General features: G+C 44.2%; 1 protein-coding gene across 12 annotated transcripts in view; it reads right to left on the reverse strand.

The window, feature by feature from the left end:
- The window catches only part of ATP9B (ATPase phospholipid transporting 9B (putative)), a 322,806-nt gene that overhangs the window by 44,527 nt on the left and 253,330 nt on the right, over positions 1-24,949 (reverse strand). For 10 of the 12 annotated variants that reach the window (XM_058438242.1, XM_058438240.1, XM_058438239.1 and 7 more), the window contains 2 exons: positions 6,359-6,616; positions 5,655-5,747 (listed from right to left, as the gene is read on the reverse strand). In XM_058438242.1, coding sequence (XP_058294225.1) covers positions 5,655-5,747; positions 6,359-6,616 — 351 coding nt within the window. The remainder of the gene's footprint in view (positions 1-5,654; positions 5,748-6,358; positions 6,617-24,949) is intronic. The other 2 variants (XM_032152031.2, XM_032152030.2) reach the window with 1 other exon arrangement.

Genomic DNA, 24,949 nt, shown 5'->3' on the forward strand with positions numbered 1-24,949 from the left:
TTTTTAACGTGCATGTAACTGGCCTCGCAGGGCAGCCAATCATGAGCAGTAAGAGCAGTTAGTGATGGAGGGGAGGGCAGGAGTGCAGGGCCGCGGTGAGAGCTGGGGTTGGTGGGGACATGGCCAGATCCCAGAGCTCACGAGCCTCACCCTACATTCCGGCTTCCAGAGCGGGGGGAGCCCTGCAGGAGTCATGGGGCCTGATGTGCGTGTTAAAGCAAGACATGGAAATGCCTGCAATGAGCACATGAAACGGTGCTAACCGTGTTCAGTCAGGGAGGGCGTCAAAATAAAAAACATTACTTTCCTATTATAGGTAAAAGTGCAACAGTTTTAGCTGGTGATGGGGTGAAGGAACAGGCTCTCTGGAACAAGGCTGAGGGGTGGTGCAGGAGCAAACCTGTGTGGAGGTAACACTCTCAAAGTTAAATTGCTCATACCAGTGACACACATCCCAGTCCTGGACGTTCAACCTGCACTTACAAAAGGAGACCCCGATATCCACACGAGGTTGACGTTGCCATATTGCTTACATGAACGAGGGTCAGGTTTTAAAAGGCTTGAACGAGCCTGCTCATAGTTAATAGCTACACCCTGCATTTCCACAGAGCCAGCAGAGAGAATCTGGCAGAGCTGCAGAAGCCAGTTCTGGAACTCTGCGCTTTCTATGCCATTTCTTTGTGTGCAAAGTGAAAACAGTTCCTCCCTCATATGGTTGTGGTGACGTGAAGGACACCCAGAGGGACAGGCCTCATGGGGCCACAGGAACAGATGCGTGAGGGCATGTGTTCCTGCAGGGCAAGGTGAAGAAACAAACCCAGCCCGCTCTCCTACCCGGCACAAGGCAGTGTGGGCGACTGGGCAGATGTGGGAGGGAGGGCACCGGTGGGTCTCCTGGGGGCCAGGTGTGTGTACGACTTAGCTGTGAGCACACACGGTCCTGCCCAAGGGGCCAACATCTGGGGGATGCAGACAAGAGGCAAGGATGCAGGGTGCTGGGCTCCCGGACAGCCCAGGGGGTGTCAGGGCTGTCAGGAGACAACCCCACCCCCCTCTGCTGTGTGGACCAGGACGGGGCTCAGGACAGCGGGGCTCTCTTCCAGGGACACACAGGGGCCCTACAGTTGATTACTAAGTGCTGGGTGACGTGTGCCTAAGCTTTAAAGCTGTGGTGTGTTCTGTAAAAAGTACATTTAAAAAAACAAAGTAATGAACACTAAGCTATATAACTGTCCAAACTATCAATTTTTGAATCTAGCAGTTTCTACTTTTTTTTTTTTTTTTTGAGACGGAGTCTCGCTCTGTCACCCAAGCTGGAGTGCAGTGGCACGATCTCGACTCACTGCAAGCTGCGCCTCCCGGGTTCATGCCATTCTCCTGCCTCAGCCTCCCCAGCAGCTGGGACTACAGGCGCCCACCACCACCCTGTCTATATTTTTTGTATTTTTAGTAGAGACGGGGTTTCACCATGTTGGCCAGGATGGTCTTGTTCTCTTGACCTCGTGATCTGCCCACCTCAGGATTACAGGCGTGAGCCACCGCGCCTGGCCTAGCAGTTTCTACTTATTAGGGCTAACATACTTTAAGATGCTTTAACAGCAACCCTCCCTGTAGAGAGGGCTTCTCTGTGCTCTGGAAGGTCCTGAAAGATTTGCTGCTTAAGACTCTCCATCCAGTTGTTGCTGACTCCCTCTCAAATTTCAAATTTGAGGAACTCTTTCAAATTTTAACCATGTTTATAAAGCTCCTGTCTCTGACATTAGGGTTGATAATACAGAGAAACTGGTGGTAATCACATCTTCCTGAAGCCCCAGGAACTTTCTGTAGCTCAGGTGGACACTCCCAGCTTAGCTACGGCCCACAGTGAGCCGGCAGAGGTGCTGCAGCTGCAAACCTGCCCTGCCACCATGACACATGGCGAGGGGAGAGGTCTTTTAGGCCTTTTGTTTTGAGTTAAATGAAGGTTGCCAGGTGAGGGTTGTTAGGGAGGGTGCTAAGTGAAAATGCTATACAAACTGCACGTTTTTCACAAGCAGTGGCAGTCCTCCTATCCAGCCTGCAGCCCTGGGACCGCCCTGTAAGTTCCCACTAATAAAACCCAATAGAGGCTATTTTGGGTAAGTTCCCACTAATAAAACCAAAATAGAGGCTATTTTGGTAACCTCCAAGGAGAATAGAGCTCTACAATATAGCTAGAGAACAACTAATCAAAAACATTATTTTCAATGTATATTTAAAACGTTAAAAATGTGAACGTTGATAATGCAGACACTTAAGCAAGGATATCCTAAACAAGTTAATTAGCTACATTTGTTTACGGAAAAGAAGATCAAATACTAGTAAACCTGGTTTGTGCAATGTTAAGCTGAACACTGACAGTCCGCACGGCAGGGGGAGGGACGTGACAGTGCCCCTAAGGAAGGCTCCGCCAGCCCTTGGGGTGGATGTGCAGTGAAGAGGCCAACTCCTCAGACAGCAACAGAAAGCCACAGATGGCAGTTGTGGCCCAGAGAGCTGGGACTTTGGGCATCTGACCTTTCTCAGCGCTGCCCAGGAAAAGTGCTGAGAAGCCACCCGGGCACAGCCGCATGGTTGGAAACACATCATGGTGCACGCATGCACATCACGGCCCCCCCAGGCTCATGCAGAGACCCTGTCACCACTCATCATCTCTCCTGGGCAACAGGCAGCCCTCCACGCGGGAGGCCCCACTCTAATGAAGCCAGTGTACTGTATCTGCTGATCAAGGTTAATCTGTAGGCAAATAAACATTATTGAACTCTTCATATTTTTTGCAATTTCTTTTTAATTCATCCAGTTGATTGTATTTGACGTTGGTTTGGAAGCTGCAGGGATGGCAGGAAGGGCTGGAGGAGAGGTGTGGGTCTAGCACCCCTCTTCACGCATCCAACAGCTGTGTCTCTTCCCGTCTCCTGTTTAGGAATCGGAATAGTGACCTCTATAGTCATGTGTTACAGGAGACAAAAGAAGTGACAATTACTGTGAATTACAAAGGCAAGGCTGTCATCCATTATACCTCCTGTCATTCCCAATTTTAGCTACAGATGGCCCTTAAACAACATGGGTTGAACAACGTGGGTCCACTTTTACGCAGATTTTTTCAGTAAAGCTTATGCGGAGTGAGCCTGCCCCTCCTGCCTCCGCTTCCACCTCCTCCACCTGTTCTGCCTCTGCCCTCTTGAGAGAGCAAGACCAACCCCTCCTCCTCCTCACCATGAAGACCATGAGGAAGAAGGTCAGAAGGTCTTCACGATGGCCCACTCCCACTTACTGACGAGTAGATACATTTTCTCCTCATGATTTCCCTTCCCTTCCCTTCCCTTCTTCCCTTCTTTCTTCCCTTCTTCCCTTCCCTTCTTTTCTTTTCATTTTTTTTTTGAGACGGAGTCTCACTCTGTCCCCCAGGCTGGAGTGCAGTGGTGCAATCTTGGCTCACTGCAAGCTCCACCTCTCGGGTTCACGCCATTCTCCTGCCTCAGCCTCCCCAGCAGCTGGGACTACAGGCGTCCGCCACCACGCCTGGCTAATTTTTTGTATTTTTAGTAGAGACGGGGTTTCACCATGTTAGCCAGGATGGTCTCGATCTTCTGACCTCGTGATCCGCCCGCCTTGGCCTCCCAAAGTGCTGAGATTACAGGCATGAGCCACCGCGCCCGGCCCATGATTTTCTTAGTAACACTTTCTTTGCTCTAAGTTACTGTCTTGTAACAATGCAGAATATAATTCACATAACATACACAACGTGTTAATCGATCTATCCGTGTTATTGGTACGGCTTCGGTCAACAGGAGGCTATCAGTAGTTACGTGTTGGGGAGTCAGAAGTGATAGGTCCCTGACCCTTGTGTTGTTCAAGGGTCACCTGTACTTGTTTCCTTTACAATACAATGTCCCGGGCCTAACCGAGGTTTGTGTTTAGAGGGAAGGAAGCCAATCACCTCAACACCTCCAGCCACACCCAGAACATCACGGTTTTAAGTCTGTTCATAGACTCACATATTCTCACATCTCAGCTTTGCAAACACTGCTTCTTACTGTTATGTGATCATTGAAATGTTTTTTTGTTTTGTTTTGCTTTTTAAACATTTGACAGCCAAGAATTCAGTCCTGGAGGAGCCTGATGGAAGCAGAATAATGCACTTTGAACTCCAGCTCGAAGAACCTGCTGCCTCATTTCGTTTTTAATAAAATGAAAGGCTTTCATACTATAGTGGTACCACAACAAAGACATTGGTGAAGGGACAACAATTTATCAGAGGAAAGAAAACATAATGTTGAGGAAACAAATGTATATAGAATTTTTAATAAAGTTATCTTTGTGGAAAACATTCTGACATTATCTGTCTGTTGTAAGACATTTATTGATTTGACCTCATAAAGCTAAATAAATTAAACAAGTATTTTACAATTAATTGCACATCATTATGACCAAAAGTAATTTTTATGGCATTTTACTAGGTCTTCAGGGAGTTTAATTTATTCATGTCCCTGATTAAACCAAAGCACCCCGAAGGAGATATTGATCCATATTGCCACTACTGTTGTGAACCCTGGGGTGTGGAGGCTGCACGGACAGACCATCTCTGAGGTCCCAGGGTGGGAGGAGAGACTCTGAATTCCAACAGCAACACGCACACAGGAAAAAAGGCCATGTTTACTATAATTACGACAGTCTCCGTTTTACTTGGAAATCCAACTACTGATTTATACATAAGCTTAACGATAAAATCATCTCATGAGGCTACATACAAATTCTGTTTATTTCAGGAGAATTTAATGAAATATGGGATTGCTTATTATTTGTATCTTATGTTCTAATTTTAGGTGAATCTTATGCACAAATTAGCATTAGGTTAAAATTCTAAAGAAAATCTCCTTGCAAATATTTAAGTTACAAAAGAGATACATTAAAATATAACTTTGATTACATATAAAGTATTATTTCAGAATAGTGAATGACTGATAATGCCTTCTATTTCTCACTATTATAAACAAAATATTCTTTGTAAGGACCTACTTGTATAGATTGACATGCACTCACACACAAAACAAACATGATTGTTATTTACATAGAAAGTAAATTATTGGCTGGGTGTGGTAGCTCATGCATGTAATCCCAGCACTTTGGGAGGCCGAGGTGGGTGGATCATGAGGTCAGGAGATAGAGACCATCCTGGCTAACAAGGTGAAACCCTGTCTCTACTAAAAATACAAAAAAAATTGGCCAGGCATGTGGCGGGTGCCTGTAGTCCCAGCTACTTGGGAGGCTCAGGCAACAGAATTGCTTGAACCTGGGAGGTGCAGGTTGCAGTGAGTCAAGCTTGTGCCACTGTACTCCAGCCTGGGTGACGGCATGTCTGTCTCAAAAAAAAAAAAAAAAAAAGTAAACTATCTATAATTAAATAGATAGGACTCCTACCCTTTCTCCTTTAAGAAATTGAGAACTGTAAGCATTTAAAGTAATTTAGTATAAAATGATACTGTGTTTGACAACCTCTGTGGTTCCCATTAGCATCTGGTTTGACATCCAGCGATACCAGTGTCTACAAGCTGGGGAAAGGATATCCTTTTCTGTCATCTATTCAGTGAAGTTCATAGAAACACTGTGAACCACGTTGAGAATAATTCACATACCTCCTCTTCCAGCCAGTCATTATACTGCACGATAGGGGACATGGCCACGTCAGCGCCCTTCATGTAGAATGTGATTTCTGCCGTGGATTCATCCTATCACAGAACAGAAATAAACAGAGGCACATTTTGGCTGCATTGCTCAGGGCAAATAACTGCTAGTCTAATAAAACACACAATGGAAAAAGCAATTCCTATGAATGTGTCCCTGTGTGTTAAGCTACTCACACGTGTTTCTATGTGGAGGGCTAGGCCCGCTCTTCAGCACTAGTGCAATCAGGACTGAGAATGTAACTGTGCATCCTGAGATGCTAGGCTGAAGGTCTGAAAGTGTTAATAAATATGATTTGAGTTGCATTCATTCTCTTAAACTTTTACAGTTGGATTTAAGGCTTCATTGTTTAGTCAACTTCCAAGATACGATTTTGGTGTCTACTAAAATAATTAAGGTATGTTTTGGCAACTTTATGTTCATAAATCAGTGTTCAAAAGTCAAACTTTTTGGCATGTTATTTTTGTTGAAATCAAAACAGCTTTAGTTGTTGATTTCAAAAATTAATAAATCCCACATTATTGATTCCGGCTAGGTTGACTTAGGAGAGTTATTTTATCTCACTAGAGACACAGTAGCTTCCCAGATATAGATTATTAGCTTAGATTTCATTAAAAAAAAAACAAACAAAACTGTAACAGCATAAAGCACTTACGTAAATGTTTAACTTTCTTTGGGGAAAATCTGTGTCTAAAAGGCGTGAAAACAAAATGTCTAAAGCCATCGCGTGGCACCCTCGCCGCAGCCTCACCCTGACGATGACGCCCATCCGCTTGCTCTCAGAGGTGAAGGGGAACAGCTGCAGGATGCAGAAGCTGAGGACCTGGCCGCTGGGGGTCTTCAGCTGCATGGAGGTGAGGTCCCTGCTGACCAGCGTGAGGCCCACACTCTCTGTCCACTGCACCAGAGCGACCTACGGGAGACCAGCAACACCTGAGGCCACCGCTGCCTCAGGAAAGCCGCACGCAGGCAAGCCAGCACGGCAGTGCTCAGAAAGCTTGCCAACATGAGACAGCTGCAGAAGAACTTAGGTGCTCACAACTTTTTGTTTTCATGGTTAAGTATATACTTTTTTTTTTTTTTTTTTTTTGAGACAGAGTCTCGCTCTGTCGCCCAGGCGGGAGTGCAGTGGTGCAATCTCGGCTCACTGCAAGCTCCGCCTCCCAGGTTCAAGCCATTCTCCTGCCTCAGCCTCTCCGAGTAGCTGGGACTACAGGCGCCTGCCACCACGCCCGGCTAATATTTTGTATTTTTTTTTTTTTTAGTAGAGACGGAGTTTCACCGTGGTCTCGATCTCCTGACCTCGTGATCCGCCTGACTCAGCCTCCCAAAGGGCTGGGATTACAAGCGTGAGCCACTGCGCCCGGCCAAGTATATACATTTGAATAATATCGTTCTAGAGAAATCCCAAGCAATATCACAAAAGTCACTTAGTATTATTCTTTAAAATAAAGACCATGATGGATCATAAAGACTTTCTTTACAATTTGTGTTAATTGCTCCCTAGAGCCAGATGGTTTTAAAATTGAGAACGCAGCTCACCCTATCAGTCTGGGGGCAGGGAGCAAGTTATACGACTTTTCAAGGTTTCTCCCTTCCCAGTTCCATGGACACCATGAAAGGGGAAATAGTCTGAATCTCATGTTTATAATAATTATTTTTCTAAAATAAGAGATAAATTGGTGACTAATTAACCTATTAATGTGTCCACATGTAATATTTGCAAACTTAAAGGAGACAAAATAGACAAGGAGAAAGCAGGCCTGGGTTCTAAGCCCCAGCCAGTGTGGAAGTCGGAACTTCTGTGGCCAGGTCTTCATTCTGCTGGGGCCACACTCCTCTTCTGCCAAGTGGAAAACTGGACTTCCAAATTGCTAACTCATGTTATTCCAAAATAACATGAGTGATTCCCTGGCATATGGAAGGTACTCAGAAATAGAACGTATTCTTACTGATAATTATTTATTGACTTATCAAAATTTAACAATCACAAGTGGAAGAGCAATTTTTACAGTTAATAATTTGTGAACAGTATTTTATGACAAAAAGTATGTTTTTTGATAAAAGTCTGTCTTTAAAAGCAACCTCCCTACCAGACATTAATCAGATAAATAGGGTATACCAATCCTATTATGCAGCTAAAGGCACACTAACCACGGAGCGCACGCTAACCACGGAGAGCACGCTAACCACGGAGCGCACGGTAACCACGGAGCGCACGCTAACCACGGAGCGCACGCTAACCACGGAGAGCACGGTAACCACGGAGAGCACGCTAACCACGGAGCGCACGCTAACCACGGAGAGCACGGTAACCACGGAGAGCACGCTAACCACAGAGAACACGGTAACCACGGAGAACACGGTAACCACGGAGAACACGGTAACCACGGAGAGCATGCTAGCCACAGAGAGCACGGTAACCACGGAGAGCACAGTAACCACGGAGAACACGGTAACTACGGAGAACATGCTAACCACAGAGAGCACGGTAACCACGGAGAGCACGCTGTCTGCAATGTCCCACACCACTGCAGGGCAGCCCACTAACAGAGCCGCTTCCCTCAGGGTCTCTTCTCTGTTCTGCAGGCCTGCTGCCACCCACAGTGCTGAAGCCCCTCCCAGCCTGAGCGAAGCCTCCTCTGAAACCACAACCTCATTCTCACCCCCTTCTTCCGATGAGCACGTCCTTGCCTTCAGTTTTAACCTCCACCTCACTCTCGGCCAAACAGTTTTAATGTCTTGGGTTCTGAGAACTCAAGTCACTTCAGGAACATTTTATATTTTGTCTAGTGCGCAGGATATTAAGTCAATCTTAGGGCCTCCTGAACATTCCTGTGAGGATAAGTTCACACTTAGAGAGACTGTAGCAAAGTTCTCAAGAGCTCTGGCTCTGTGGCCAGCTGCTCAGGTTAGGACCAAACCCTAGGCAAATGGCTGCACCTCTGCAACCCCAGGGTCCTTGTCTGGAGAATGGCCGTGCCGAGGCACCGCTCAAGGCTGCAACAAGGATTCGAGAAATGTATGAGGTGTGAGGGCACGCGGTGGACAGTCAGCACAGAGAGACCACCAGGAGGATGCCAGGGCTCCATCCTCACGCTTTCTCACAGGAGCCCTTCAGACATGCACTCAAGGGCAGACCAGGAACCACTTTAAAATCAGATTTTCTAAGCAATTCCCCACACATCTGACCACAGAATACCTCCAGCATGATTTTCCAGTGTCTGAGGGTGAAGAGCTGCTTTCTTTTCTTTTCATGCTTTGACCTTGACACAGCAGGGCACTGTGCGGGGAGGGAGTGTGCAGAGATGACACCTAACACCATGTGAGGGGAGGGAGGGTACAGAGATGACACCTAACACCATGTGAGGGGAGGGAGGGTACAGAGATGACACCTAAGGGTACAAGATGACACCTAAACCATGTGGGAGGAGGTACAGAGATGACACCTAAACCATGTGAGGGAGGATGTACAGAGATGACAGGGAGTGTGCAGAGATGACACCTAACACCATGTGAGGGAAGGGTGGGTACAGAGATGACACCTAACACCATGTGAGGGGAGGGAGTGTGCAGAGATAATGGAAAACCCCCTAACACCATGTCTCTCCTGGCTCTCGAGATGCTGCGTGCAAGTGGGGAGTGCCAGGAGCGACGCCAGGGATCGCGATGGTGTCACTGGTGCTGCGTGGAGGTGACAGGCACCTGTCCCTCCTTTTCAGGGCTGCCCAGGTGCCACTGCCACTGACCCAGCCCCACAGGCTGGCTTTTGAGAGGCCCGCAGTGCAAAAGCCCCCGCTCCTTCCCTATCATGTGACCTCAGGTGACTTCCCGAACATTTTTTAGGCTCTGGTTAAGGAACTAAATAGACAAACAGGCCAACTGTTTTAGGATAATAAACACACACATATTTACAGTTTCAAATGATGTGTACTCAATCTATCAGCACTCACCTTTTATAAATTTCTGATACTTTAAGAAGTTTACAAAGTAAAGTGAGCTTATGATACATGGAATAGAATGATTCTGGAAAAGCAGTACTGAGAGGGAAATTATAACTACTATCCTACATTTGCAGTCATTTCAGTTAAAAAATCCGACGTGCACGTCTACAGAAAAGACGTAAGAGACGGCAGAGTCACACACCTTTTCTCCACTCGAGTTCTTCATCTGCATCCCAGAAAGCAGAAGTGGTCTGAGGCGCTGTTTTCTACTTCCAAAGATAGTACCAGCTAGTCCTGCTCTAGACTGGGGAGGACAGAATGCGTCACACAAACGACCTGTGTCCTCAGGCATCTGGGGTTCCTCCTCCTCAGAACCTGGGGCTCAGGGGCTGTGGGTTCCCTTTTCCAGCAGGGACCGGGTCTGTCCTCGGCCACGGCCTTCATTTTCCCCGCATGGCTCTCCAGCCCCACTGGATTACTCCACAGCCCCAGCTGCTGAACGCACTTCAAAATCTGCTTTCTGAAGGAGGAATGACTATGTACAGTGTTGGAATTTCTCCTCAGCCCAAATTTATCATCTAGAAATACAAATTTCATTTAAACAAATAAGACCATACAGTTAACTATTTATAAATTCAGGGACAGCAAAATGTTACATATTAGACCAACAATTAAGAAGACTTAATGGTATAGAATTACTGTTTTTCTATAAGCAACACTCTGAAGTGAGACAACTCATTTCCATATTTAAGGGAAAAGGAGTCTTCACTCTTATTAATTAACCCTGCATGGAAGGGCCAGTGCAATTTGTTGGGTATCTGGTCAGCACCTGTTGGTCCTCCAGGTAGTGGGACGTGGGGCAGGGTCTGGTCTCGGCCCACAGCGCTGGCTGAAGAACTACACCCCAGGAGTGAGTCAGACCTCAACCCTTTTCTGCTTGACGTCTGTATCTGTGGGTGGACTGAAAAATTAAAAGACGCCCTTATATGGGTAATACCTGCTTGGTATCTAAAACCACTAATCAAATTTGAAAATGTGCCTAACAGGCTGGCATACTCCAGGGCACTTTGGTCTGGGCAAAGACTTCTTGAGTAAGATCTCAAAAGCACAGGCAACCACAGCAAAAATGGACAAACAGGATCACATCGGGCTAAAAAGCCACTGCACAGCAAAGAAAACAATCGACAAAGTGAAGAGACAACCCACCGAATGGGAGAAAATATTTGCAAACTACTCACTGACAAGAGATTAATAACCAGAATCTATAAGATTATTGTATATTCTCAAAAGACTTAATTGGAAAAAACTGAGTAATTCGATTAAAATATGGGCAAAAGATCTGAACAGACATTTCTCAAAAGAAGACACACAAACGGCCAACAGGTGTAGGAAAGCATGCTCAATATCCTTTAATCATCAGACCTGCAAATAAAAATTACAATGAGGTATCACCTCACCCCAGTTAAAACGGCTTCTATCCAAAAGACGGTAATCCAAATGCTGGCGAGGGAGGAGGTGGGAGAAGGGAGCACTGTTGTCGGGAATGTAAATTCATGCAGCCCTCTGGAGAGCAGCATGGAGGTTACCCCCAATCTAAACACAGAGCCACCATATAATCCACAATCCCACTGCTGGGAATATCCCCCAAAGAAAGGAAATCAGTACACTGAAGAGATCTCGGCACCCCTATGTGTACTGCAGCGCTGTTCACAGTGGCCACGTTATGGAATCAGCCTCAGTGTCCCTCACTGGATGCACGGATGAAGAAAACGTGGTGTACACACAATGGAGTATTATTCAGCCATCACTAAAGAATGAGACCCTTTCATCTACAACAATGTGAATGGAACAGGGGCACATTATGCTAAGTGAAATCAGCCGGGCACAGAAAGACAAACGTTGGGTCTTCTCACTCTTATGTGGGAGCTAAGAAAAAAAGGTTGAACTCCTGGAGACAGAGAGTTAGAATGATGGTTACCAGAGTCCGGGAAGGATATCGGCGACATCGGGGATATCAGGGATACAGGTAATAAGGGAGCTGGTGAATGGGTACAAAAATACAGTCGGATAGAAGGAATAAGATCCAGTGCTCAGTAGCATGACAGGGTGACCTTTATTGACAATAATTTATTGTATATTTTACAATAACTAAGAATGGAACTGGAATATTACTAACACGAAGCAATGATACACGGAACATTACTAACGCGAAGCAATGATACACGGAACATTACTAACGCGAAGCAATGATACACGCTCAATGTGACGGGTATCCCAGTTACCCTGATGTGATCACTGCATATTGTATGCTTGTATGAAATATCACATGTACCCCATAAGTATGTACTATTATGTACCCAGAATAATCTAAAATTTAAAAACTTAAAAAAGACATAAAACATAAAGCAAGACTAAATCAAAGGCCCCGAGTCTCTACCACATTTCAGGCCGGTCCGACTGTGTCTGAAGTACCATATTTAATTTTGCGGCGTGTTGAGAACATTCTGCTCTGGGAAGCACCTAGAATTTGACCTTTATACACCTGAAGCTTCCCACTCTCAAACATGATTGATATGTCTTCCTTTTGCTGAAAATAAATGAAATTAGCAAATTTTGACTTTGGTCTGTTTTGCTTAAGTATCTTAGTAAGAAGATAAATTACACAAATAGGAGCAAGTTTAGTGCTTAATGTGTGCCAAATACTGTGAGAAAGTGCTGTCTGGAAATCCTTTGTTTGTAACTTTCATGCTTTGTTAGAAATCAGTAAAGGACATACTCACTGAGGAAGTGCTGGTGTGACCAGGGCTGAAGCCACTTGGCCCCACTGCCCCTGCCTGGGGTGGAATCCGGGGTGGAATCTGGGTCGGAACCCTCTCCTACTGATGGGAGCTGCCTGACTGTGCCCCGAGGGTGCAGCCGGGAGAATGTTGGAATGGTTCTGTGCCCCACACTTGGGATGGTGTGCTGTGCAGCAATGGTGGCAGATGTCAACACTCGCTGTCGCAATTCTGATGCTGGGTTAGAGGCTGGACAGCACTGCCGTTCTATGGACGCTACAACTCTGGAATCCCATGCCTGTGTTAAACGTTCAATAGCGTGTCACCCACGGGGCTTTCCTGCATGTCGCTAAGGACACTGAGAGTCTAAAATTGTGCTAGGGATGATGCAGTCCTGTAATTCAGGGCATCAGCGATACGCTCCGCATTACCAAAAAAGGCACACGAGGGTCAGCAGGGACTATGAGCCATCGAAGGGGAGGGAGGTGGCACCTGTGCATCACCATCTCCAGTGGGAAGTGAGGGTGTAGCTCTACTATTGCTTCCTCCAACAAAACTTCTTCTCCACAAGCTGTAAATGATGCCAACACTCCCAAGGCTAATTTCCAATTTACACAGTGAAAGGTTACGATTACATTTTGACCTGTAAGTTGCATCTTTCCGTGAACACCCTGTCATCTCATTGGTGCCCCACTGCAGTCAGGACTGAGCTTTCTATATTTGGTGACTCACATCTGTTTATTATTTAGTTTGTGCTTGGTTTCACAATCCAGTTGAGCAAAGAGCAGCTTATAACAAAAATCAGTTTAGCTTCTTATACCTAGCCCAGCATTCCATCCAATTGTTTTTAATTTGCAATTATCTTGAGGATTAACTCTATATAATGCCAACCAGAAAAAAAGAATATCCAAATTTTTCATGACAGATGCTTTAGTTACTGTTCTAATGTAACTTGCCTATTGTTGGACAGAATTTTGATAATATAAAATTAAACATAGCCAGGAGTGGTGGGCACATGCCTGTAATCCCAGCTATTTGAGGGGCTGAGGCAGGAGAATCGCTGGAACCCGGGAGGCGGAGGTTGCAGTGAGCTGAGATCGTGCCACTGCACTCCAGCCTGGGCAACAGAGCAAGACTCTGCCTCAAAAAAAGTGGATGAAAAATACAAAAAAAAATTTCTGAGGATATCATATTTCAGAACTTTGCTCTAAAATTCATGAGGATATCATAGAATAATTTCAGTGAGGATATGCAGTACTTTCAGAATCTTTGCTCCTGAATAATTTCAGTGAGGATATGCAGTACTTTCAGAATCTTTGCTCCTGAATTCACACCTAAGTACTCAGTACTTCACGCAGACCTGGTCCTCCTTATTGAAGATACATCAAAGGAACTGCTGGTTCCCATGGACATGGCAGATTCTCCGGTTTTGGTTTTGAGCTTTCATTTTATTTCATGCTCTGCAGCTCTGCAGCAGGTAAGTGTGGGGATCTGACTAGGTGAAGGCAGCCTAGCGAATTCTCTTGGTATATCTGAAATATAGTCATGGTGTTCTTTTTAGAAGGCTCTTAGAAATAACTTACATCTAGGGACAGTAGATGTAGAAATTTAAAGAAAATTGCAAAGGATTGATAAGTTTGAGTCTATTACCTTCCTAAAGATGTTTGAGAGATTAAAATATACACACTTTCGTAAAGTATGTAAACTCCCTCCCAATGTAAAACCCACAGCACTCCGAGGTTTCCTAGTGTGTAAGCTCCCTCACAACGTAAAACCCAGAGCACCCCGAAGTTTCCTAGTGTGTAAGCTCCCTCCCAACGTAAAACCCACAGCATCCTGAGGTTTCCTAGTGTGCAAGCTCCCTCCCAGTATAAAACCCACAGCACCCCGAGGTTTCCTAGTATGTAAGCTCCCTCCCAGTGTAAAACCCACAGCATCCCGAGGAAGTGGGATAGGGTTCTTCAAGCAATGAGGGCCGGGTGGTGGGAGTTCTGCATGGCCAGCCAACCAGATGGTCCACATGCAGATCCAGTAAAGACAACCTGTGATTACAACTCCCGACTTCAGAATCAAGCTGTCCTAGCAAGACTGGGGTTTATCTTCCAACAACAGACAGTTATGGAGACTGACGGCAGCTAGCCCAGTGTCAAATACATTTGTTAGAGACACATTCTCTGACTGTCCCCCTGGCCTGGCCCTGGGGGCTCTCACGCCCCTGGTGTGTGTGGAGTGCCGGCTGCCTGCAGCCAGGCCCTCCCCATCACTCTCCACCAGGCGGTCTTACCTTCGACTCAGCCCCAGGTCTCTAGAAGGCCCCGCTGACCACCTGATCAGACTGCTGTGTGCCCCTCCGCTTCCTCCGGCAGAGGACGCACTCGCACTGCGCCTCCGCTGCGTTCCGGGCACCAACACTCCCAGGTCTGGGCTCCTTCCCTCCCAGAACCTCAGTTCCCCACACAGGTGGAGGTGCACTGTGCTCACTGACGGAGACTTAGGAACAAGCACAACGACTGATTTCTTGAATAAACGAGAGCTAAAAAATCTCCTGTTTAAAATGATTTAAAAGTGGAAAGCTGAGTGGAATTCTGAAGACGCGGGCAAAACCATAAAGGGGCACATTCTCGGCACTCCGTGTCAGGTCTCTCCAGGCCCTGGACAGCCTGGTGAGCACACGCCTGCTGCAGAGCAATCTGGGCTCTGAGTTCAGAGAGTCGCTCTCTCCCTGAAGTCACTAGTGTGCCTCTCAACCGTTTATTTGCATATAAAATGCAAATCACCTGAAAGAAGCAAATAGGTTAATAATAAATTAATTAAATCAAAGAGTACTCCTGTGAGCCAAGCTCTGTAGATGCAGAAATCATGGCAATATTTGCTTCAGGACTTCATTTTAGATTTATTTACATGGAGAATCACATACATGCATCACCTCTACAATCAGTTTAATCCCGAGGAAATCGAAACTAAATTCTGGCAATAAATGAAATGGAAATACGGTACAGATATTCTTTAGGCCGGTTTCCTTAAATCTTTTTGTGCTATCAACGTGGGAGAGACACTGAGGACAGTGATTCCAGCCACAAGACTTGTTAAGTGGAGAGGTAGGGAAGGAAACAACGAGGACGGCACAAGCTAGCAAAGCAAGGACCCCAACGGAACTGTTCAGCGTCGCCTCTATTCACTCACATTATTCCCTCCTTATTCACTCACAACTGTTAACTGTTCCCTCTCTATTCACTCACCTTAGCCAGGAGAGGCAGAGGCCCCCCTCCCAAACTGTTAACTGTTCCCTCTCTATTCACTCACATTTCAAACACTCTACATATACAAGGGCATTTTATTTTCTTACTGAAGCACTTCTTAAAGTCAGCTTACACGTCTTTAACAAGGGACAATATTTAACAGTGCTAAAATGTTTGTTCCTCAACTTTTATTTTCCGTGTCTGACATGGGTCTCCAGCTTGCCTGAAAGCAAAGCGGAGAAGCCCTTCCTTGCTGCCTTCCACTGCAGGTCCCAGAACATCCAGGAGCCTCCAGTGAAGGCACAACCAGGTGTGAGTGACATGGGAGGCTGAGATGCTGGCACTCACCACAATACCACACAGCTGGTCATGATGACCCTGTGCCCAGAAACACACCTTTCTTCCCTAACATTTTTAACATTTTTCCAATTTCACAAGGACACAAGTTAAAGGAAGACCACACCACCTGGACGGTCACCTCGTTCTGCAAAGGAAATACTACTGGGTGATCTACAGTGGGATCTGAAGTCGTGCTATCCTGCAGTGACCCTGTGTCTTCCATACAATTACAAGATAAATACTAAAGGCCAAATGCCACAAAGAAGAAACTGGCTAAACCACTGTTGTAAAATAACCACAAAAAAAGACAAAGCACTTAAACATACCTGAACTTTTATTTGGTAATTATCTGAAAGGTGCATATATAGTGTTTCTTCAAGTTGTCAATAAAATCTGAGCAAGCAGCAGGTTCCATTTTTAAAAGCTTAAATCCATACTTGATTCGGACGTCCTTCATTCCTACCTAAAGTCCTTGTCTTGTCCCAGGTCCCATCCAGGATGTCACATTTAGTTTTCATGTTTACTTTTGGCTGCTACAGTTTCTCGAACCTGCCTAGTTTTTGATGACCTCGACAGTTTTGAGAAGTACTGGTTGGGTATTTTGTAAATATCGCTCAGTTTGATTTGTCTGATGATTTTCTCATGAGTAGACTGGGGCTGTCGGGCTGGGGAGGAAGGCCATGAAGGTGAGGTGCTGTTGACCACACCCTGTGGGGGCTGCATCTAGCAATACGGCTTTTCACTGCTGATGCTGACCCTACTCACCTGACTGAGGTCATCAAGTTACTCTTCCTTTCCCCTTTTCACACCATGCTCTTTGGGGGGAAGTCATCGTGTACAGTCCACACCTAAAGGAGGAGGAATTATGCTCCCCAACCTGCGGGTTCAGTAGCTACATACACGATCCTTTTGCACAGGAATCCTCCTGCATGGGGGATCTGTCTTTCTCTCCCATTTACTTATTCATGTCAGTTTGGACTCATGCATATTTGTTTCATATTTGGGCTATAATCCAGTACAACTGACTTTGCTGCTTATGCTGTTCCAGCATTCACCACAGGGAGTTTTCCAGTTGGCTTCTATGTCCCTCTGACACACCCCCTGCCATGCAGGCAGCTTTTTCTGTCTGTTTGCTGGCTTTGAGCAATTCCTTACTTTTTGGCAGTACCAGATGCTCCAGACTCAGTCTCGGTACTTCCTGCCTTAGTTCTAGAATCAGCCATTTCTGCAAGGAGCCCTGTGTGTATTCTACCACACAATGACCACGTTTCCACCACCCCGGAGAGGTACATGCTCTTTTACTGCTCTTTGGCAGTCATCCCACTGTTGCCAGCATAATCCTGGACTTATCAAAGTCCAAGTAAATCAGCACCTTTACCTGTACTCTAAGGACCTTACAGTAATTTACTCCCATTGACATCAATCGCCTCTTGACTTCTGGCTATTATCATCATGTATCTTAATATTTTTTCTATATTAGACCCCACAAATCACTACTTTTATGGTATTTTACAGTCAATATTCATGTCTCTTTTGGTGATGCAGCTGTTCAAATCTTTTGCCAATGTTTAAATTCAGGTGATGTTTTCTCATTACTGAGTTTTGAGAATTCTTTATATATTCAGCATACTAGTCACTTATCAGGTAAGTATTCTGCAAACATTTCCTACAAGTCTGTGGCTTGTCTTCATTTTCTTTTTTCTTATTTTTTTCAAATTCATGTTGAAATCCTAATTTGTCTTTATTTTCTTAATAAATGTCTTTTAAAAAAATAAGTTTTACTCTGAAATTCAATTTCAGAAAATTCAAATTTTTTAGAACTTCTGTTTTAGAAATTCGGTTTTTTTAGAACTTCTGCTTTTTTGTGTCCTTAGACATCATTGCCGAACTTTTTCTTGCTCAAGAAAGTTCTTATAGTATGTGATTTATTTGTGCCTCAAAATAACTGACCTATAAAACTGGTCAAAAGACATTTTGGGTGATTTTTCTAAATTTCTCTTCTCGTCTACTCAGATTGATACGGAGTCAATTTTGAAATTTATATTTCTCCAGAAATCAGTTATTTTACTGTCTTTGAAAACATAAGCATTTGAGCTGTGTTTCATATTCTCTTATAAACATTTAAGCCTATTTGTTTATTATACACTCTTACGTATGGATAATTTCATACGTGTGAACTTAGTTTACATTCACTGTTTTGTATTTACTATGTTTTGCCAATAATCTTCCGATTTCATTTAACCTTTCAAAGAATCAGCTTTTGAATTATTGCTTACTCAATCATTACTTTTATGTTTTCCTTTACTTTTTCTTCCTCCCACTTTCCTTTGGTATTGTTCTTCTTCTTACTGAGTTTTTAGTTTGATGCCAAGTTAACATATGTTCATTTCTTTCTCTTGATGCACATGGCATCTGGTGAGGGTACCAGGTGCTCTCTGACATGTTGGCTGCGCTGTGGTGGGGCTGCTGTCCTGAGGTCACTGCTACTGCTGACCACATTTGGGAGGTGGATCCCTGCAAGAGCTACTCCCTGTTTCCCACGGAGACCACTTTGATCTCTGCCCTCTTTGCCACAGCTTCTTTGAGGTCATTATTTGCGGTCTTTGGTCAGACTGTATACTAAATGTGTTAGCTGCCAACAGGACAGACATGGGAAGAAGGCTGCTGAGGGGTGGATGGAAATTCTCAGGTGTGGGGCTCAGAATCTGTCTGCACAGCAGCAGGTGACACATGGCTGCAGCCCTCACATTCAGGTGACGGGTGGAAGGTTGCAGTGGACCTTTTTCCCTGTTTTCTTTGGATGCTATCAGGAATGGTACAGGCAACGACAGAACGCAATCTCCACCTGTACTACCGGACATTCGTCATTTAGATTTTTCTTTATTCAGTCAGGAGCTCTCTAATAATCGTGTTTCCAATGCCATCACTTGATTTTCTCTTTCAAAGTGATTGTGTCCGTATTTAATAAAAAACTGGCAGAGTAGTTTATCAAGTACCCCTCGTGTGCTTCTATATTAATATGGAATTAACTGCTGCCTGACATTATGATAGGAAGTAATCCCCCCCATTTTCTCTGAAATGCAGAAAGACCAGAATGTAAAGGCTTAGTACATTTCAAATGACTAGTTCTCTGATACTGAGCTGTTAGAAATTTCTAATAATGTGATTCTTGACAATTCAAAGGCAAAAAATAACTAAGATGTGAATGCAAAAAATATATGTAAGTGGGAACCTGAGCTGAATCCCATGCACAGGCTGCTTAGCGACACAGTTAAGTAATCTCTGCCACAGGCAATTTGTTTACACACTTGCACTTCGCCATGCTAAATAACCACTCTGGGAAACGGACCCAAGAGTAGCATAGCCAGGAGTAATATCATATGAGAGAATATAAAATACGGGCCAATTTTTATCATTAATAATTCTCTATAATTCCATTATTCAGAAATTTCTGTGCTACTATTCTTAAAAGCTAGGGAGAAATTTCCTTTGCCATATTAGCAATTCACATAGGCAGCTACCCACTACACTGTAAATATACATTTTCTTACCATGCACTTTATACATCATAATTTAATGACTGAGATTTCATTTTTGATTGTGATTATTATAATCATCTTTATATTTTAATGGAATTATTAACATAAGATGCAATTTGATCATCTGAAAAAGCTGCTAATCAATATTCACAGACAGGCTACGTAGTATTTATTCTCTATTGGTCCTGAAGGTCACAGAGTGAAGGCTTTATGTCACTGACAATGATTTGCTCCTTACAAATATATTGACAAAACACCACAATTAGTCTTGCTTCAATAGGCACACACGATAAAATGAATTAAAAAATACAGCACGCCTCATGCATTAGTGCCTACTTCTGTAAACCCCAAAGCAATACTATTAATAACCCACTTGTGCTCTGTCATTAATTCTAGCTGATTCTTGCAAATAAATACTGGAGTCAGGCAATGACAGCTACATTCTGAAATAATATTCAAATAAGGAACTTACCAACATGAGAAAACGCAGCCACAGAGGGGAAAAGAATGAGACTACTAAACAGCTAGTCTAGAGGAATAAGCAGTCATTAAGAATCACAGTCACTCTTTTTGGACCAAAAGAAGCCAGTGGTCTTCAAGGTTCCTTCCACCCCATGCCTTCAGCACTTGAGCTGACACCCTCTGCACTCAGAGGCTCTGCCCACCAAGCTTCTGTCCTTCTCTGAGGGCTCATGCCACTAGTTTGGTGCTGGTGTTCTGCAACTGCACTGGACATATGCCCGAACAGTTAAACAGGGCTGAATTTTAATTCCGTGAGGGAATTTCCAGAGAGCATTTAATGTTTGCTCAGCTAGAGCCTGCTATGCTGAGCCTGCGGAGACCAAGTGATAAGCAAGCAGAACTTTCTACTCTCTTAGAGAAAATGAAATATTGATCACTTATCATAAGAAACAATGACCGGGGCATAAGTAGGTTCCACATTATGAATACAAAATCAGTTATTTACAGTTTGACATCACCATCACATCTATACCTTCAAGTACCGTATCACCAAACATACCACCCAAGACACATCACACTTCAAGTGTTTAATTGCTTATGACTCACAGGACCTTTAAGGATTTAAAAGGATTTAAAATTAATTCCTCAGAATTCAATTATTTGTATAATACAGATTCATCTATGCACATGTGTAGGTAAGGTGAAAGATTGTTTCTCCTTTAGGAAAAATGAAAATCAAAGACTGCTTATTTCCTGAAGAATAGCAACTGTGTAGCAGCGACTAAAACTAGGGCACTCTACTTACTAAACTGCATCCTTCCTAAAGACCGAGATGACACAGCGCCACAAACAGGGTTTTAAGAGGATGGTGTGGGTGCACAGTGGATGAAACTAGTTAAGTCTCTCAAATGATAATGTTGCTTATTAACCATAGATGTTGTGATAGGTCAGAGCTGAGGTTAAATAGAAAACATCAATTGAACCATTTCCCTAAATAAAGCTCCAGGGTGCAATATTCTAAGCACTTTATTTGATAAAAAATGCTTTTAAAACGGTGCTTTGGTGATCGGGAAACACTACTATCATCCGTCAACCCAAATGCAGCCAAGTTCAATAAGTAAATAATGAACCATTCAGATGATTTTCCTGAGGCTCTAGAGACTTGCAAACACTGCGTCAATAGAGCTCTTTAAAAATTACGATGAAGTCTATTGTTTTCATTTTCAGATTTAAAATACGTTTTAGGGATTTTTAAAAGGTTATGTAATGTTCTGCTATTTTTTATCATTGTCCAATTTCCCAAGTAGAAAGACATTTTAGACAAGTAAAAAAATTTAACTGTAAGGTTAGCAATGTCTATAATTTCTCTAAATTCTTAATAATCTTGGAGTCAATGAAATCTCTATTGTGAATTCCCAATTTAAGATTCAAAAAGTGTCATGACTTATATTAAAACTTAAAAATAAAAAATCCCAGATACTTTGAATAAAAAATGTGGAATAAGGTAATATGCTAAATATGTAACACAGTATTTTTAAAACTTCAAATACAATTTTCGTTGGGAAAAATCTCTAGTCTAGGTTTCTCATACTTATGGCAGGAAAATACTTCTTTTTCAATACATAATCACAGGGCATTTTTGAGAATTTCCAGAATGCCATAACAGAAAAAACAATGTGTTCAACCCTTTCTTGACAGGAATATGGGGGCTTGCTTCCTCTCACAGAGTGCTCATGACCTGTGCTGGTCTCACAGCCCACACGAGAATGCTAAGAAGACAGCAACTGATAAATCCTACAAGTCTCAACTCATCTTCCTGTCGGTCTAAATGCCCATATTTGCTTATGATTGTGGAACTATGCCTCTTCGCTCAGATTCTCTTTTACTAAATAAATAGATCTGGGACACATACACCCCAATTCCAAAAGTGGCTCTGAGTTTAGCTACAGAGATTTTTATGTATCTATCAGTCAACACAATCTATGAACTGTAACAGGGCTGATGACTAAAGGAAGCTTAACAATCGTGCCCACTGACAGAATGGTGTAGGCAATGGCATGCTGACAGGGAACAGGAAGAGTGGAGCTCGGGTTTCCACATTTCCTCAAAGTTGAAAAACTATACGATGATGACATTGTATTCTGGAGCTTTTCTGAAATCTAATACTTCAACTGATCCCAATTTTCACAGACTTTGCCAATTACTTTCTGAAAAGACGGACGTGACAATGTGATTCACAAGAAGGAACTTAAGTTCTTCATCATAATTTCACATTGTACCAAAAAGGCAAATACCATCTAAACTTTGAGACACGGCCTTGCTAAACTATAAGAAACTAGCTCCTACTTAAACTTCCAATAATACAGTTTTAAGGACCAATATTCCTACAGATGTATTTTACTCCCCTCCTCCCACTTGACCAGTAGCTCCCTGCACCATCTTCCCACACAGCCAAGGTTCATTCAGCAGGCAACGCTCGTGAGCCCCTGAAAAGAAGGCAGATGTGGCGTAAGGAAGATAAAGCCTGCTACTCAGAGCCTGCAATAACACGGAGAGGGATGCCTACCCAGAAGACACACGGGAGTCCCGCGAGCCAATGGGCAGCTGGGGACCCCCGGCCTGGGGTGAGGGCAGCCAAGGGATGTCAGGCTAGGGAAGAGCACAGAAGGAGCAAACGAGCGAGTGCCAGGACGCAGCTCCACACAAGCTCGGCGCAGCCTTGCTGAACAAAATGCTCTGAATAATTATAAAAGTAAAGGAGTGACTACAGAAATTTCAAACAGTAATGTAACTGCATTTAGGAAAAAGTAAATGATCCCTTTATGCCAGTCCACAGAAGGCACCACCCAATCCACATGTACCCACCATCACGAATTACTGATGTGGCCGGAAGAGCATTTGGATGGGGCACTGGTCGAACCCAAGCAGGGAAGCCAAGACCAGCACCTCGGCAAAGGCACCTCCGCGAAGGCACGTGAGCACACCGGTCTCAACGCTGTGCATGGGAATCACTGGAGGGAAGGCAGCAGGCACATGGAGTTACTCAGAGAGGTCTCGGGAACAGAAGGCATTACGAGTTTGACAGCAAAAGCCTGCCACGAGGGAAGGCTGCATGGCTGCGTGCAAGTGTGCCCGGCCACACCAGGGACAGAGATTCTCACGAAAGGCTCAATGAAACACAGAAGCTCCGGTAATGGCGACCGCGTGGTGACAGAAAGGAACGTGTACTGGCTGCGACGAAGGGCGGTGCCATCACAATGGCGTCACTGACACTTATCTGCAGACAGGAAGGCGACGGAATATGAAGAAAGACGGAAATCCAACCTGTGATCCGCAGAGTCTGTCGGGAGATGAGTGATCCATGTTCTCAACTTCTCATGTTTAAAAAAACCACTTTCATCGTTTTGGCTACTTTTTCACCATCCTTTAGGTTCTTACATGGCTAATGACGTGTCATAATTGCTAAATTAGTATATTTTGGTTAGAGTAAGTTAGTATCTTGACTAAACAACAAAAAGAAAAATGCCTATGCCACTAAAGCTTTAAATAAGTAAGCTTGTTTTCCTTGAAGTCTAGCTGCAGCTTATACTTTTCAAATACCATAAATCTGCTAGCGCATTTAGGCTTTCTTCTTCCTGACGTCACCATATCAGTGGATGTTTATATCTGTCCCCGGACAACCTCAGCTGAGCCCACTGAGAGTCACCACCATGAAAAGTGTACAGAAAACTTAAATCATTGGTGGAGGAGGGCCTCACATCCTCACATTCACCCGTTTATCAAACTTCAGCATTCGTCTCAAGTCCTAGAAGTAAATCAAAAGGAAAGATATATAAAATGCAATGGTTCTCAGTTGTGGGGTGTAACCTTTTAGATTTTCAAAATGGAGAAATGTCCAGCCCCAGCCCAGCATATCTTTTCTTTTTTTTGAGACTGAGTCTTGTTCTGTCGCCCAGGCTGGAGTGCAGTGGCGTGATCTTGGCTCACTGCAACCTCTGCCTCTTGGGTTCAAGCAATTCTCCTGTCTCAGCCTTCCAAGTAGCTGGGATTACAGGAGCCTGCCACCACACCTGCTAATTTTTTGTATTTTTGGTAGAGACGGGGTTTCGCCATGTTGGCCAGGCTGGCCTCAAACTCCCGACCTCAGGTGATCCACTCAGCTCGGCCTCCCAAAGTGCTGGGATGACAGGCATGACCCACTACGCCTGGCCCCAGCCCAGCATTTCTGTAATGGGGGTGCTAGCGTGCATATATAAAAAGATAAGTATTTTAAAAAAGAAAAAAAAAAAACCCTAGAAGTCTACCTGATGTACAGACAAGTTTAAAAACCACATGCTTCTGTGTACATCTTTCCTTCCCCAGGAAAGTGGTTCCCACATCTGCACACAGACATGAGAAGTACCTTCAGGACACGAGATCTAGTCCCATGATCCTGGAAGTTTGTGCCTCGTCAGGACACGGTCACAGCCAACTCTCAAGGAAAAAAAAATAAATGACATTACTGGTTGTTCCTGAGCCATAAAGTGGCAGAATTCTTCTGCTTCTAGAAGCCTAGACAAGAGACTCCTGCTTTTAGGCAATTTTAAAGCAAAAGTCGCTTGCCACCCTTGGTCAGCTCTGCAGCTAGCATAGCTCCTCCTCAATTATCAACACACATTTATTTATTCTGTTCCGTCTTCTTTAGGCTACAAATCTGTACTAGTTATTACTCATAAGGCAATTTTCCAAACATTCTGAACTCATAGCTGTATATTCTGACTTAATTTTAATCAGCAAAATGGTGATGCCCTTCCCAGCGCTACAAGCCCCGTGCTGTGCGTGATCAGGCGTACACACACCAGCTCCGCTTCCTCATGGCGGCTACGGTCTGTCCCTATTCTCACCCTTCCACGGCAAGGACTTGAGTCTCTGCTGCAAGATGTATTATCACCAGAGAAAGAGGCTCT

This window comes from Hylobates moloch, unplaced genomic scaffold (assembly GCF_009828535.3).
Source record: "Hylobates moloch isolate HMO894 unplaced genomic scaffold, HMol_V3 SCAFFOLD_5, whole genome shotgun sequence".
Lineage (NCBI taxonomy): Eukaryota > Metazoa > Chordata > Mammalia > Primates > Hylobatidae > Hylobates > Hylobates moloch.